The 17,755-nt window shown below is 40.3% G+C and overlaps 1 protein-coding gene across 1 annotated transcript in view; it reads right to left on the reverse strand.

Moving 5' to 3' along the window:
- The window catches only part of AIFM3 (apoptosis inducing factor, mitochondria associated 3), a 73,026-nt gene that overhangs the window by 25,148 nt on the left and 30,123 nt on the right, over window positions 1-17,755 (reverse strand). Inside the window, exons 6-15 of the mRNA XM_018570739.1 lie at window positions 14,614-14,658; window positions 13,723-13,819; window positions 13,526-13,638; window positions 12,966-13,052; window positions 11,312-11,403; window positions 9,471-9,601; window positions 7,709-7,824; window positions 5,606-5,677; window positions 1,576-1,639; window positions 151-227 (exon numbers count right to left, since the gene is read on the reverse strand). Of these exons, the coding sequence (XP_018426241.1) occupies window positions 151-227; window positions 1,576-1,639; window positions 5,606-5,677; window positions 7,709-7,824; window positions 9,471-9,601; window positions 11,312-11,403; window positions 12,966-13,052; window positions 13,526-13,638; window positions 13,723-13,819; window positions 14,614-14,658 (894 nt within the window). The remainder of the gene's footprint in view (window positions 1-150; window positions 228-1,575; window positions 1,640-5,605; window positions 5,678-7,708; window positions 7,825-9,470; window positions 9,602-11,311; window positions 11,404-12,965; window positions 13,053-13,525; window positions 13,639-13,722; window positions 13,820-14,613; window positions 14,659-17,755) is intronic.

Here is a 17,755-nt window from a genome sequence, read left to right on the forward strand (position 1 = left end):
TTTGACTGCTGTAAACTTATGACTGCTGACATATGAGAGCGGAATTACTGCCACCATAGGTTCCATTCCACTAATGTACTTATAAACCAATATGTATCAGTCAAATTCATGTCTGCCAGTACTGCTACAGAATGTGCAATAATTCATTACCTTGTTAACCGGAATGTATCCTTTGGAATCAATGGTGACCCCACTATGTTTAAGGAAGCCTGTAGTAGGACTTGCACCTAAGAATACAGTTTTGTTTGCATTAAATATTTCTTTACACAGATTTATTTGCACTTTTTATTTACATGAACAAGGAGAACAACATTGAACACTGAACATGAAAATGCATCAAAAACAGAACCAAAACACCCATACACGTTTTTAAAAAACACACTGAAAAAAACATGATTATGCGCTAATGTGAACCTTGACTAATGATGGTTATCAATATTCCTTTTAAAACACAAGTAACCTTTAACATTACAAAGAATGGGAAAATGTAACAAAAATAAATAAGGTTTAATCCCAATTTGGCCACAAAAGTGGAAATATACTCTAAGACTCTGTTGTCTCCCCTCCCAGTTAAGCAGTGACAGAGGACAATACAGTGCACATGCATCTCAGGAATGTCGGCACTGTAGCTCGTAATTCTGCTGCCTTCTTGGGCAAGATGGTGAAGGCCAGCAGTGGAATCCACTACTTGATTGCATGTGAGAATGTATGGTAATGTTACAAAAATTAGATTGACCTTCATACTGGGGAAAAAAACAGTATCTCTTTAAAGGGAAGCAGACCAGTTGTGGGATTAGGCCCTGCAGCAGGCAGTCATTTCCAGATACCTGTTTTATCTACTTCTCTGTGGCAGTAAGTCAATAAATAAAGGTTTTGGCCCATCGGGTGACTATCTCATGTGTATGACAGGCCCGCAAACCTGCTGGCCAGCCCTTGTCTGTGAAACATTAAAACAGTTAGTTCATAGTGCAGATAGTCCATTGCTCCAATTCTTAGACCAACATCCAAATATAAATCATTCCACAGGTGCAGGCAAAGCCGACTCGCCTCCACCATGCTTAACAATCCTTCTCAGAAAACAAGACGCACTTCCATGGATAACCATGAATAAAACAATGGCATTATTAATAATTATTATTATGAGGCCCCATTCACTCTTGAGCTGACTGCAATTGGGTGTTTTCTCAGGTTTGTTTGAGCTTTTGTACAGACATTCTTGCAAGCGTTTCAGGCATAAGCATTTCATTTTATTTTAATTTTTAGCCAATGCAAACTTAGTTACTAGGATAATAAAAGCATGAAAAATTCACATTTTGTGCATTGTTTGTGCTTTATTACAGGCTCCCATTGAAGTCTATTGGGGTCAAAATGCTTAACTCTGCTCCAAAAGAGGTTAATATACTTTTTTGAGCTGGAGTGCTGGCTTTCCATCACAATTGCTGCTGGCAATGCCACTGCAGGATGTGCACCCACATCTATTTAGGAGAGAAGTATTTGTACGGGATGGATTTTCCCTTATGTTAGAAACCCGTCCCAGTCACCACGGGTGATGCTTGGATTCTTTTTTTGTCTTACCTATGCCAATCACACACGCATCAGCTCTGAGGACCTTTCCACTCTTCAGCACAACTTCTTTCATCTAAGAAAGTTATTTGGTGAAAAAACATATTTGAGATTTGCATTTAACAAAATATAACAATTGTGGCCTAATTATCTGGCATAAAGGTATGTCCCACAAATCCATGAGAAACGTTGTTTTAAAGGAGGATACTTTTGTGCAATGAAAGCAATCCTATACTCAGAAAATATGTAACAGTTTTCTTTAAAGGAGAACTATGAGGTGAATGATTTTCACTCATCCTCATAGTTCTAGCCGACCTGTGACAATGAAACTGTCACAGGTCAGCTCAGTAGATCGGGGAGTGAGCGAACACATAACGGCGCTTGCTTACTTCTCGATCATGTCACTGCAGAGAGCCGTGACAGGGGAGGGACTGGATTCCTCCCTCCTCTGTCCGATCCTCCAGCGCTGACTAGCGGAACGGACGGGGGAGCGGGTGGGTACAGCTAGCTCTGCCTCTAGATAGGCAGAGCCAGCTGTCACTCATGCAGCTGGGTGGATCCAGACATAATTATCGGGATCGTTTCAGCTGCGGCGTCTCGGTATACAGCTCGCAGTATACTGAGCTTTGGGTGACTGGAGGACACTAGTTTGTGTCCTCCTGTTACCCTTAGGAGAACTATGGGGAAAAGCCTTAACCCCATAGTTCTCCTTTAACTCTTGGCACTAATGGCTGCCAGCTGAACGATCCACTTGCTGTTGCATACTCAAAGTTTTCAACAGTTTATCACAGTTTTTCACACAGACTAGAGGGGCTGCTCATCCAAGGCACTGGGGCTTCCACCACGAACATAGAAAACAAAAAGCGGTGGATGGTGATGTGACCGGGAGCAACCGTGTTACATAGTCAGGGCAATACCATGTTGGGTCAACAGACAGTGTGGCCTCTTGTTTGTTGCTAAGGCGTGATGAAAATGTTTGCTTGTGAGTACAGATATCCCTTGTTTTATTTATCTTAATAAACAATTTTACACACGTAGGTGGCGCTTTGTTCCCTTTTGTTTTCAGAAAATATGTAGACTGCCATTACTGGACTCTTCTTTGAAAATATTAGCTGTCTGGATGCAATGCTGATCAAAAGGCTTTAAAGAGGAACTTTACCCATGTCTTTAAAATGTAACCTTCCCAGGATGCAACACTTTGGCAAGATTACTTAATTTGTGCCAAAGTGGACCAGAAAGTGGATTATTTCTATTTGTAAGTAAATTAAAAACATGTTTGTTTCATTAATGAGTGTAATATGATTTTATATCAGCATGCAGAGCTGCATGTTGATATAATTTTTAGTGAAAGGAGGTAAAGTTCCACTTTAATGCATACTTTAATGCATACTGAGGATCAATACTTCAACACTTTTGTTGATTGATGCATTGAAAAAAGTATTTTGTTAAATACTTAAACCAGTAGGGATAGGCACCTTAATAGAAATATATTAGAACAAAAAGGAAAAATGGGGCTTTGAAAGAGTCCACATAATCTTGTATATAAAATAGATTTTATTGCATTAAAATCAACATGATTTTGAGACTTACAGTAGTTGCATTCAGAATGTCATCAGCCTGATACAATAATACATTAAAACCAAACTACCTCCTTTTGGTACCCACATATGTGTATACATTATACTCATGTATCATAAACTCCTTATTAGTTCTAAAACATATATTTTGTTGTGTAATCCACTGTGGGCCCAATTTTGACGCGTTTCGCAACTGCATGTGCTTCATCAGGAAGGTTGGAGGCAATTTCATGCTCACAGAAATTATTGGATCCTTATTTCGCAATCACCAAACAGGTGAAAAGGTTGGAGGTATCCAGGGATAATAGGACTGTTGCAGAAAATACCATCATCCATGTTGTTCAGGATCAGCACTTACGAAATGCGTTGAAGATTGGGCACACAGTGGATTACAGAACAAAATATATGTTTTAGGACTAATAAGGAGTTTATGATATATGAGTATAATATATACACATATGTGGGTACCAAAAGGATGACATTCTGAATGGAAGTCTCAAAATCATGTTGATTTTAATTCAATAAAATCTATTTTATATACAAGATTATGTGCGTCTGATGGACATGTTGTATGGTTTGGACACTTCAATTCAGAACAGGAGATATTCGCACTTTAAGAAGACCTAGATAAAATTAAGGCATGAACTTTAAGATGGTAAATGCGATTTAATGTTGTAAAATGTAAGGTTACGCACATGGGAGTAAAGAACGTGTGTGCAAACTACCACTTGGAGTGTGCTATATTAGGGATGTCGACCTCATAGATCACAGATTTGGCAATAGTAAACAATGCCAAGCCACAGCCAGCAAAGCAAACAAGATACCGGCGTGCATTAACCCCTTCATGACTGAGCTAGTTTTCAGTTTCTGTTCATAAATGACTGAATACTATGACTGCTTGATAAATTAACTTTTTTTAAAAATTGTTGGCTATTAGGCTGATCCAACCTTAGGAACAGCTAATAATAACCTTAGAGACTGATCCTGACTTTAGTCAGATTCAGATCTCACTAAAAGCTCTTTGATCATGCCTAGACGATCAGAGCTGATACATTTCACTCAAAAGATACATTGTATCTTTTGAGTTAAATGTATCTAAACATCGGGCTCTCGAGCTGTCAAAACAAATAGCAGAGAGGCGAGTCACTGCTACCTCTCTGCTATTTTCAGCTGTCAAATAAAGGATCGCAAATTGCGGTCCTGTATTTGCATGTAACAGCTTCATTCTTTCATTACTGAAAGGAAGAAGCTTCTACAAAAAGCTTAATTATTTCATTAATGAATGCCTCAATACTGAGGCATTTATTAATCACTGGCAACTGCTGAGAATCAGCTGTTACCAGCATTACAAAGCCTGATATAACTGGTCACGTACAGCGTACGTGGCCAGTCATATAGGCACAAAGTGCCGGGAAGTACGCTGTACGTCTCCCGTCACGAAGGGGTTAAAAGAGGGATTGTAGCAAGGGACAAAAGAGTAATACTCCCACTTTACTAATCAGTGGTTCGGCCTTATCTTGAGTATGCGGTACATTTCAGGTCGCCAACTCTCAGGAAAGATGTCCTCGAGCTGGAGAGATTTCAGCGAAGGGCTACAAAATTAATTAAAGGGATAGAGGGCCTGAGCTATGAAGTCCGCCTTCATAATTTTAACTTATTCACCTTAGAAAAGAGGCGATTAAGAGGGAATCTTATTTCAGTCTTCAAAATTATCAATGGGGACCCCAATATTTGGAACAAACTGTTCAATCTGAAAACTGTATTGAGAACCCTGGGACACAACATGAGGTTACTAGAAAGGGGGTTTAACCTAGGGACTTGTAGGGGTTTGTTCACTGTGAGAGTAGTGAAATTGTGGAATTCCCTTCCACAGGCGGTAGTATCTGTTGATAGCATTGACAGTGAGTTTCTTCTTTCACTTAATTTACAGGGCTTTGGGAAGTGTTAGAGCAAAATAAATATAGACATAGGTAAGGTTGTCTTTATTCAACCTTACCTATGTCCTTATCTACTATGTTACAATGTTACTATATCAATGTTATGTTGGAAAAAAAAATCAATTCAGGGACTTTCATCTTGTGCCATTCCTATCACTTTTAGAAAGATTAAAAAAAAAAAAACACAGAGTCCTATAGTAGCCCTATCTCCTCTTTTTCTTTGAACATAGTTAATAATGCTCTAATGCAGATAAACAATATGTAACCTATTTATCAATGTTTTAACTCAAGATTAATGCAAGTTGCGCCCAAGATTTATCCAATTTTTCCAAAAATAATCTTATGTGAAAATGTGTGAATCATAGGTGAACGTTGAGTGAATCCTGGGTGGGGAAAAGCGGATAAAAAGACCCCTATGACAGTTCATGATGATATGAATGTTGTCACAAACTACCTGTCTTTCCCATTCTCTTATACGTAAATAATAAGCAGATATTTGCATACACAGAGGTTCTCTTTATTAGTTACCTTTCCCTCTTGTTCTCTTAGTTCAGAAACTTCAGTCTGCATATAAAACTTCACCCGATTGCTTTCAAACACCTGCAATAAAAAGGTACATCATTTATAAAGTGTATAGGAATTGCATGGATGGTAATTCACTAAGATGCCTCACCTTGTCCACGGGCCCCATTGACATTGCTCAGCCGTTGCACATGCTACTGTTATGACACATAATGATCATATACTAAGTTTATGTGATCTGAACGAACTTTCTGCTGGACATTCACATATTCACTCTGCACTATAAACAGAAAGCAGCCTTGGAAAAAACACCAGCCTATATCTGTATATGCTGCTGATAAGCCAAGTATGGCGATAACAAGTCATAGAACAAACATGGAAATAATGCTTATGTATTTTTTTCCATTGCTCATTCAGCAAAGGTTTTATGGTCATGAAAATAATGTATAAACTCTGCAGTGAACATTACTACTGTATTAAGGAGACAGTCCACCCAAGACTTATATTTAGGCATTAAAGGAGAACTATGAGATGAGTGATTTCCACTCACCTCATAGTTCTAGCCGACCTGTGACAATGAGACTGTCACAGGTCGGCTCAGTAGATCGGGAGGTGAGCGAACACATACCAGGTTCGCTCACCTTCCGATCCTGTCACGGCTCTCTGCCGTGAAAGGGGGAGGGGCTGGGTTCCCCTCTCCCCGCTCCGATCTGCCAGCGCTGACTGGCAGAACAGACGGGGGAGGGGGTAGGTACAGCTGGCTCTGTCTCTAGATAGGCAGAGCCAGCTGTCACTCACGCAGCTGGGCGGATCCCGTCATCTACGTCGGGATCCGCTTGGGCTGCGGCATCTCAGTATACCGCGAGCTGTAGCTCGCGGTATACTGAGCTTAGGGTAACGGGAGGACGCTAGTTTGTGTCCTCCCATTACCCTAAGGAGAACTATGGAGAAAAACACTGACCCAATAGTTCTCCTTTAAGTTGCTGCAATTGTGTTAGTACTGCTGAAACATTCTTCATAATGTAAAATAAAAGCATCACACAGCAAAGAAATCAAGTTCACCCAATAATGGACCTGGCAGATTATGGGAACACATGGCTAAAGTCTTATAGTCGATAGATTTCCTTTTTTTAACTAAACTCAATCGACACTAAAATATTATTTCTGTGTGAACAGACTTTTATAAAACCTGGAATGAATATGGAAGAATAGTCTCAACAGCTTACACCAGCTGCAAAAGCATTCACCCATCTGTCAGATGTCCCTGACCAGGCTTATTGTCACAATTAACAATGCTTTAGCTATGCTTATAGCAAGTGGTATTAACAGCTTAGTGAACAAACTACAAATAGTGCAGCTGCCAAACCTGCTTGTGTTCAGTATACAGACAACTGATACATGATAACTATGATCCATGTTAACGAGAACTCTGACCCTAAACTGTCCACATGTGAATGACTACACCCACAGCTAACATCTTGTTTTGGGTTCAAAGTAATGAGGTACAGAGAAAGCTAGACTATGAAGAGTACAATAACTTATGGTGGTCATGAACAACAAACAGACAGCTCTAATTTTACTACAGCCAATAATGGGAACAAACATCCACCAAGCCTTTAGTGAAGGAGGGTGCCTTAGGACAACACATAGAGCCTCATTTGTCACAAGATTTGACAAGGGTATTGTCTGTGTTGCTCCACGGATGCTAATTCTGTCTCTATGAAGAGTACAATAACTTCTGTCTCTATGAAGAGTACAATAACTTATGGTGGTCATGAACAACAAACAGACAGCTCTAATTTTACTACAGCCAATAATGGGAACAAACATCCACCAAGCCTTTAGTGAAGGAGGGTGCCTTAGGACAACACATAGAGCCTCATTTGTCACAAGATTTGACAAGGGTATTGTCTGTGTTGCTCCACGGATGCTAATTCTGGCAAATTCTGATTCTGGCTGGTTGTTAAAAGGCACTATAGACATGTCTTGTTTCAGGCATGCTCATAAATGAAAACTAGTCATTACTGTAGTAATCATTCTCTTTTACACACAACACTCTTCAGTGGCAGTCCCCTAACATATTAGTTTTTCTACTTATACAATTATTACCTTCATGATTGCAAGCCCAACCTTTTCTCCTAGAAACTTCTTAAAGGGAATGTTTTCCAATTCCACAACAGATACAGAGTGAGCTTTGTCACACATGTAGGCTGCCACTTCCATCCCTAGTAAATAACACATGTAATGATTACATTCATATTGATTACTAGTAGTATGCACTTCACCCTTGTTGTTTTTTTGTCTTTCAAAACTGGCGGGTGAGGTGTGTTTACAATATTCTCACTCCATTAGGTACCAAAACTCTGGTCCTAAAGATCTCTTTGTGAATTTTAGTCTCTGATTAACACAGTTAATTTAACTAAGAAATGTAAAAAGAAGCAAATTTATAGCTGTCAATGTCAGACTGCGAGCATCACAATCTCACATCTGCATGTCTACATGAGGAGTTTATGCTATATACTGTCAATAAATATTGGTGTTTTTATAAATTGCAGCCCTGCCGGTTAAAGTCTAAATTCTTTTACTATCAATATCCGTATTAATAGACATAAAAATTGTGTTATACTGTATCATTCTTTTTATACTGTGCCAACACTTGCAATAGGTGTGTCCCCCCCCCCCCTCCCCCCATGTCAGATCACCTGCAAAGGCAATTTAAAAATAAAGCTTTTGCTTCTGATGATTCCAGGAGTCATTGGGTGATGTCTCTCTGCCTGACAGTTGTCTCCTGGGTTAGGGGGGTGCTTGAAATACTGCAAGAATTCACTCCTGCAATGGTCCTGGAGTGTAATTTCACAGGATTTCAAGCACTTATCTATCCTATCCGATTTGACTTTGGAGGGTAGGGGATTTTCAGTAGAGCAGACCTACCATTTTTGTGAAAGGTGAGCTTTGAATGGCAACAACAGTGGAATATTCCTTGGAAATGTGCATCAGTTCTGAGGCTTATTGTTTCCTTTGGGAGGGCATGTGACAGGGTGATTTACAAGTGGGACATTGGGGCAGACAAAGGCAAAGTGTTGCCAGCCCATACCACAAATTGCTCAAACAAGGACCTTTATATCAGTATCACCAGTTGTCATTTCCATAAAATAACAAAAGCCTTTCCAAGTGATATTATCATGGTAAAGCCTCTATGAGTTTTTAGTGGTTGAGCGTACGTTTACTTTAACAAACTTTGCTTGAGTTCTTTGAACTGTAGTGCTGGGGTACATTTTCTTATGTGTCCTGCCTGTGTGCACAGATCTGTGCAACCATAAATACTTTTAAATACCAATATCTGTCTGCAACAACTGATGTACAGCTAGGTCTTCAATTGTCAACACTTTAGCTACTTTTCTTTCTTGCATCCCTTGAAAAAAAAAAAAGGACCACACACCCTCACCCCAGGTGCATTGCAACCCCTCCTGTATCACCATATGCCCAAAAAGTGTTTGTTATTGTCTTAGTTGAACGCATTCAAAATAAATGTATTGGTTTTATCAGTAAGATCTGCAGTGGGTGCATGGTAGTCCTCTGTAATCCAGGACCGATTTGTCTTATTAAGATCAACTTCTGAGTCACAAATCTCCCCTTTCCCCAGCTTTACTGTAATTTAAAGGATTGGTGCCCCCCCCCCGCCCCCCCATAGACCTCAATGGGGCTCACTGCTTAGTTCAGGGGTTGCAGTTTGTGCAGATCAAGCAGGATTAGATGTACTACCAGCAAGTCAAACCCTGGGCAGATATGCTCATCCTTATTGCTAAATTAGTATGTTGGTAGCTATAATACTGTGCATACAAACATTACAGTTAGCAGTAGCACAACTCACCTAAGAAAGATGCTCCCACAATCACAACATTCCTGTTACTTGACAACTTCACCACCCTGTTGGCATCTTCCGGAGTTCGGATTGTGAAAACATTGTCCAGTTCTTTTCCTTTACATGTCAAAGTTTTAGGGCTGTGGAAAATGCAGCCTGTTACAATTTGCAGCTAAAATACCTTTCACATATTCAGCTTTGTCATCCGAGCTACTAAAGAAACTGATAGCATTATCAAGCTTACCTAAAGTGAATATAAAGTCAAAACTGTTTTTTGTTATGCTTAACCACTTGAAGACCAGGGTGTTAAACCCCCTTCCTGTCCTGGCCATTTTTCAGTATTTATTTAGCGCTGCGGTACTTTGAATAACATTTATTCCGTCATGCAACGCTGTACTGAAATTAATTAATTTTATACCATTTTTTGGGGACATATAGAGCTTTCTTTTGGTGGTATTTAATCACCACTGGGGGTTTTATTTTTCACTATAGTAAGGAACAATTACCGTAAATTTTGAAAAAAAAATAACAGTTTCCACTATATTGAATTATGAAACATTTAATAATACCCAATTTTTGGGTAAAATATGAAGGACAGGGTCACGTCGGGTAAATAGGCACCAAACATGCCAAGCGTTAAAATTGTGCGTGCCCGCGAGACCGCAAAAAACAACAATACCCAAAATTGGCCATAGGCAACGCTTTACAAGCTTTTACAACTCATCAGTTTAGTGTTATCAGTGATTGATGGCCCTAAAATTATTGCTCTCATTCCGACGTTAGCGGCGATATGTAACATGTGTAACATATGCACCCGACGCGTATTTACGTTTATATATATGTGTATACGTGGGGGTGGGGGACTTAAAAAATTGTTGTTGTTTTTTTACATTTCTTTATATGTCACTTTTATTTAATTTTTTACTTTTTTTATATTTTTTTACACTTAACGTTATTTCTATCACATAGGGGGATAACACTCCCCCTATGTGATAGCACAGGCACACTGACCTCCTCTTTATGGTCCTCTTTATGGAGACATTAGGGGTCGCTAAGGAGGGACGGTACTCCAGGAGGGGGGGTGGCGCACATGGCGGCACATACAAGCGTTCGGACGGCTATAGAGCCGCAGATCACTTGTATGTGTAACAGCCGGTAATGGCTGTACAGATTCCTGGCGGGATTCTGCTCGCACGCGCCCGCAAAAAAATATGGACATTTACGTGACCCCGCCGGGAAGGATCCGCCGTCCGCCCGTAATTTTACAATGGGCGGAAGACAAGTGGTTAATGAGAAACTGTTAGGGCACATTCACATATCAATTGTGGTGTGTTCCAGAGTGTCAGCTGCTGGAATGCACAGCAATCGCTCACAAAACTTCCCCCTTTGTTCTGGGGCGGGAGGGGGCGTGGCAGTCCATTGAAGTCATGCCCCCCCCCCAGCAGCAGTGCGAAAACATTGCCTGTGTTCCAGTCCACTGCAAACGCAAAACATTCTGCATGCTCTATTTTTTGCGTTTGCAGTGGACCGGAACACAGGCAATTGACTCAAATGCACCGCCACGCCCCCTGCTGCCCCAGAATGAAGGGGGAAATTTAGTGAGCAATTGCTGTGCATTCCAGCAGCTGCCGCTTTGGAACGCACCGAAATTGGTGTGAATGGGCCCTTAAGCTGCAATATATCTAATTTTTGCTTTTACGGTTTGGATAATGTACTTTACAATACTTGGCAAAACTTACAACCTGCAGCAGGTACACCTTGTACATGTTTTTTTGTGTTACTACATTGTTGCATTTTGTAAAATAAAAACAACTTAAACCTATAGTGTAAATTCAGATCAATAAACTCACGTGCTTCCAGTAGCAATAAGCAGCTTGTTGTATTCCATTCTAAATCCATCCTTAAACACAACTGCCTTGTTCTTTGTGTCCACGTTGACAACCTGAAATCATTTCTGTACAATGTGAATTTAGGATGCAGAGAAGAAATTTAAAGTACCAGTCAATAACTAATATAATTATGCTCACTTTCATGACATGTTGACATAGATATTTGTACTTTACTGCTATGCTGCAGAAAAAGGGACTCCAATAAGAATAACACATTTCTATAGCCTCTAACAGCAGAGCGTCTTTATGCTTTTATGCTGTTTCTTAGGTTTGATTGCTGCTAACTGGCAAATTAACGTATCTCTTAAATCAGACCAGTGAAAATCAGAGGCATAGAAAGCAAGGACGTGCCATGCCTTCTGTGCTGGGTGAGGCATCCCCAGCCCGCCGAAGCTCCGCCTTCCAGCCGAAGCCCCACCCCATCCCACCAAAGCACCGCCTCCAGCCCAGTAACCAAGCTGTGTAAGGAGGAGGAAGGGAGGAGACAGGAAGGAGCCTCCCTGTCCCTCCCTTGCTCATCACTGGCTTGGACCAATTTCGCTTTGCCATTGGTCCAAGCCATCCACAGAGCTCACGCCTCTAACACAGAGTAGAGGCTGTGACAGCTCTTGCCTCACCAAGTTAGGTTACACAAGCAGTGGGGAAGCCAGCTGCTGTGTAACCTAACTACCTGTCAAAAGCTGGATGCAGCCAGGGCCAGCCTCTGGGGTGTTCAAGCTGTGCGGCCGCACAGGGCGCCGTGGCAACAAGGGCGCCAGCGGCCGGCACAGTTCGTCCTCAGGGCGGCTACAGTCTGTGGCTTCTCTCCTCCTCACCACTTGGCCATCCGACATGAGAGCGCTCCATCCTCCTTTTAAAAATCTTTAATATATGCATTATTAAATCACCATTAAATCCTCATTTAATTTGATGGTGTATAATCCAAACTGTTCAGCGTTTTGGTAGAGATTTCCAAGAGACCAAATTCCAGATAATTTTGCCAGAGAGGCTGCTGTTCAATTGTAGGTTAGGATACCTCAGAACACATGCAAAAAAGAAAAGAACAGCGCCCTCTCTTTGTGTAATACCGCTTTTTATTACAAATTGATATAAAAGCAAATTTTATACTCACAAGAGTCCATGTGTATAACAGGTACATGTGTTGTAGGTACATGCATGTAATAAAAGTTATATGCCACTAAGCCGACTGGACATCAGAGCATCATCAAAGGCAATGAATAGGTAAGGGTTAACCCGTTTCAACGGTTAAACCATCTTCGTCAGAACCAAAACTAGTCTAAGGCAAAAGCTGTTTTTTAAATACAGGTAGATTTTTATTACATGCATGTACCTACAAGCTGTTATACACATGGACTCTTGTGAGTATAAAATTTGCTTTTATATCAATTTTTAATAAAAAGCGGTATTACACGAAGAGAGGGCGCTGTTCTTTTCATTTTTGCAACTATTTAATTTGAAATTAGACTTCTAAGCCAAACTTACTCAAGTTGTTCATAGAAAAAGAATCTTTACTAACTATTAGTTTCCATATTAAACATATACTATACCCTACAGCAGACTTCACATCCTTCCATATTTAAAAAAAATCATAATGTGCCTTATGCAAGCTCCTTACCTGTGTTTCAGTAAGAACTTCTATATCGTACATGTGGAAAAATTCCTTGGATCTTAGTAAAATCTGTTCTGCTTGAGAATCCATTGACTACAAAAATAAAAAAAAAGGATGTCATGCTTTAGCACTATTTAAATGTTTCTAAAGCAAGAAAGGTAACATCAACTAATGGGTCCTGATTCCTGGCATTAGAATCCTAAACTTATGGAAAATAAATATGAAAATTGTACTCTTACTTGTGGTCAGTAATCCAGTGTTTAGGTAAATGGGTAGATAGATAGATAGATAGATAGATAGATAGATAGATAGATAGATAGATAGATAGATAGATAGATAGATATAACTTATACCACCGCTGATTTGAGCACAGTTGCTCATGCATAGCACTACTAGCACGCCAATCAATTTAATTCAGTTCACCTAAAGATGCCGTTTAATTTTTGTCGACTAAAACATTACTACATTTTCTCCATGTTAATGTTAATGTCCCTTCTCTTTGATACATAAGCATTTTTAAGGTTATTGAAGTTGACTTGTATCATACTAGCATTGGGCATACGTACTTTGCTTAATTTGGGCCGGTCATATGGCAGGTACTTCTCTGAAGTACACATTACAATCCTATCTGAAAATCCCTCTTGCCTTAATGTTTCTGCACACACTAATCCAGCTGGACCTGAAAGGTAGAAAAAAGAACTATGTAAGTATTTATTCACCCTTACTGATCCTAAGAAAGGAGCCATCCTAAATATTATTTTACCTGCTCCGATTATGAGAATATTAGTAATTGCTGTACTATAATTACTGAGCGCAATACATTTAGCCATAACTTTGGTCCTTCTTTGTGATTGTAAAGCCTTGAAGAAGCAAGCAAAAATATATAAAAAAAATAATAAATGCACAGATTGTTAAAAAAAGAAATGTACATTATTAAAGATGTATGTATTATGGAACTATAAATGCCATGGACTTTATAGGACAGCCATTATTATAGGCCTATAATTAGACTCTGTTAAAAGGATACCCATGTTCCAAAAGAACAAGTATTGCAATAACTATGGTTTTATCATGTATTTGTGTCAGACGCATCTGCAACAATAGCACCCATAAATGAGGTATCTAGAAGCCAAACTGTTTTCATCAGTTACACAAACATGCCTCATGGTGCCCTTAACGTCCAACAAGCTTAGACACTACACAAACATGAGCATTTTCAGAGACTTGAATATTTCTTCCAATTATCCCTGCTCAGAGTTGGCTTACTGAATGCCTACCCATGTGAAGAAATAGAGGATGGCAGTCTCAGAGTCTTTGGAATAGCAACTGGGAATAGACAGGTTCTGCCATCCTTATGAAGAAATAAGAAGCTGTAACCTTAACACTATCTGTGGTTTTGCCACTGACTAAGAGAATTTAGTTTTGGCTAACTATACAATCAATTGCAGAATATATGTATAGGCAAGACGCAGCCTTTCACTAAATTATCATGATATGAAAATCCTTTAGACATAATTTTGATTCAGTAGTTTTTGGGGAATGTCATTTCAGAAAACACTGCAATATGGGGAACCAGATTAGAGAAATAGACCAATAATATAGGCAGGAATCATATAACTTTAAGCTTCTAATCGTATTTAGGAAAGTGGCTTACCTGTTTACTGGCACGAATGTATACTCTTTCTTTCTCTATTTTAACCTAAAAAGCATAATAGTATGACATTTGAATATTTCTTCATTTTAAAATAAAGGATGTGCATGTTTTCTGTTAAAGTAGCATTAAACTCTCAAAATAATGAATCCAGATCAAACAAATATACACTCACCAGCCACTTTATTAGGTACACCTTGCTAGTACCAGGTTGGGCCCCCTTTTGCCGTCAGAATTGCCTTAAAATTGCATGCGTCCGCGAACTCGCAAAAACTACCATACCCAAAATTGGCCATAGGCAATGCTTTAAAAGCTTTTACCGCTCATCAGTTTAGTGTTATCAGTGATTGATGGCCCTAGAATTATTGCTCTCACTGCGACGACCGCACACCTGCACGCATATTACAAGCGATCGAGCGTCTCTACAGACGCCCGAACGCTTGTATGTAAACAGCCATCGCCGGCTGTTTACATTGCAGGCTGATTTCCCGCTCGTGCCCACAGCCGCTGTCCGGCCGTTTAATTACAATGGCCGGACAGCAGGTGGTTAACAAAGCTCTTTTACTATTCGGTGGGATCCACTTTCAGAAAGCCTAAAGGGTATCTTTGGTCAACCACTAAAAATAAATCTGTATTTTTATATTGAATTTACATAAGTTCTATCCCACTCCTAGTACCCATATCAATTTCACTCAGTCTTGTGAATATTCATTTTCTTGTGTTACAATTAATCATCTGAACAATGTAACATCATCATTGCTTGCTGGATGCAATGCATGATGGGATATACACTGAGTGGCCAGATTATTATGACTACCCCATCAGTACTTCGTTGGGCCACGAGATGACTCCACGAGATGACTTCGTTGGGCCGCCTCGTGACTCCACGAGATGTTGAAAGGTGATGCAAGGAATCTGACACTGCACTGTTGCCCTTCTGTTGTCTTGTACCAGTCTTGCCACTCTCTATTTTGCCCTAACATTGACTAGTCGCTGACGGCCACAATTCGCACGTTCAGACCAAGATTTTCGGCTGACAGTCCAGTCTTTAAACACTTTAACAACAGCTGCTCTTGAACATTTAATGAATACTGCTGTTTTGCTGATACTCGCTCCATGGCTCCGAGCGCCAACAATCATCCCACTCTCAAAGGCTGTTAAATCGCGTTGTTTACCGATATCTTCAGAAAAAAATCACTTCTACTGTCGTGGTAAACAACCTGCTTCCCTATTTATAATGGTCTGGCCCTCTAGCAACTTCAGCGCAAAATTATAGCTAATTATAGCTAATTTGCCTACAAACGTCAGGTCGTCATAATAATCTGGCCACTCAGTGTATAGTCTTGAGAAACTGAGACTGCATCACATTAAGCGCCAGGGAAAGAGATGCAAAGCACATTGAGAATTACGGATGCTGTTAAAGGTGATGAGCAGATGGAAGGCAGAACGCACTACATAAAAGGGATTTTATCAAGTAAGCTTTAAATGCATTATCAAAAACAACTCTAGTATGTATTCCTATTACAGTGCTGATGTTATAACTGCAGAGTATATGCTGTGACTATAGAACTCCTTTAACCATTTGAGGTTACATTAAGTTTGTATCAAGGGATCATAAAGAAGTCATCTTTATAGATTTACACTATTAACTTAATTATACTTTGGATTATTTGCTCTTCTAACCATGACCACAATGACTGCATATTTCATTTACAAACTTGTACTTAGCATGGCTGCTGATTCTGTTCCTTCCTATTCAATAAAATGTAACTTCAGGATTAACAACTTGACTAAAGCGATTGGAAATATTGATCCATTTCTAACCTAATCCCTCGGGGTATATTTGCACTTCTGTTGTCATCATAACAAGTATTGAGCATGATAAAATTAAGGATTTGTTTATTAAGACAACATAAAAACACTGATAGGAAGGTCCAACTACTGATCCTTTATTGTGCACAAATTTCTATTTAAACTGTTAATGATCATGTGAATTTCATAGTAAATGGTCCATCATATACATTAATGAAGATCACCCCAAGATGACATGTTACTCTATTAAACAGGGTCTATTCACTAAGCTGCCGAAGGATCTAGCCGTAGCTTCAGCTGATCCTCCGACTAGCTTCGGCCCCAGGACCCCTTCGGTTCAGTAGAACCGAAGGGCTGCTGTACGGGCTATTCACTATAGCCCGTACAGCTCCCGAAGTCGGCCGAGCGGCTCAGTCGAGCCGAAGGCATATGCCTCAGCTCGACTAAGCCGCGGTGAAAGCCGAAGCTGGTCGGAGAGCGGCCTCTCCGTGTTCTCAGTGTGTAATGACAGATGTCTTCCTGGTTACCTGGTAACCAGGAACGCCATCTGTCATTACTCTCCCCCTCGCTCATGGAGTCTAATACGACTCCCGGCCGCCCGGGAGAGAAACACTTTCTCCCAGAAAGGTTCACTCTGCTCGATCGAGCAGAGTGAACCTTTCCCTGCTCGGTTATTTATTTATTATTTGTTTATTTTTTTCTTCTGACATCGGAGCCGTTTTGGCTGCCGTCAGAAGAAAAAGAAAAAGAAAAGAAATCACCATAGGAATGCACAGCTAGATTCCTATTGGCTATTTCAATTTGCAATAGCCAATAGCAAACTAGCTATTGCACCCGCCCACTGCCGCTATCAATCAGCAGAGGGGGACCTGCAGTTCTCCATCAGGTCCCCCTCTGGTGATTGACAGCAGCAGAGGCCGGGTGCAATAGCTAGTTTGCTATTGGCAATTGCAAATTGAAATAGCCAATAGGAATCATGCTATGCATTCCTATGGTGTGTTCGGTTTTCTTTTTGGGTTTTTTCTGACGGCAGCAGAACCGCCCGGCCAATAGAAAACAGTTGGGCGGAGCTAGCTGTCACTGCTAGCTCCGCACAATCGTTTTCTAATCCTTTTTTTTCTACTTTTGAAACTATTTTTCTATCCTGCTCGGTTCCACAGAGGGACCAAGCAGAACAGCCGAGCTATTTACTCACTGCTGTTCGGCATCTATGAGAATAGACCGAACAGCAGCGAGTAGTCTGCAGAGGTTCGGCTTAGCCGATCCAGATGTTGGATCGGCTGAGTCGAACTCCTTCTGCACTTTGGGTCGGCCGAACATGCTGAGCATGTTC

The sequence above is a fragment of the Nanorana parkeri genome, unplaced genomic scaffold (genome assembly GCF_000935625.1).
Source record: "Nanorana parkeri isolate BGI_ZX_2015 unplaced genomic scaffold, ASM93562v1 scaffold1589, whole genome shotgun sequence".
In the NCBI taxonomy this organism is placed as follows: domain Eukaryota; kingdom Metazoa; phylum Chordata; class Amphibia; order Anura; family Dicroglossidae; genus Nanorana; species Nanorana parkeri.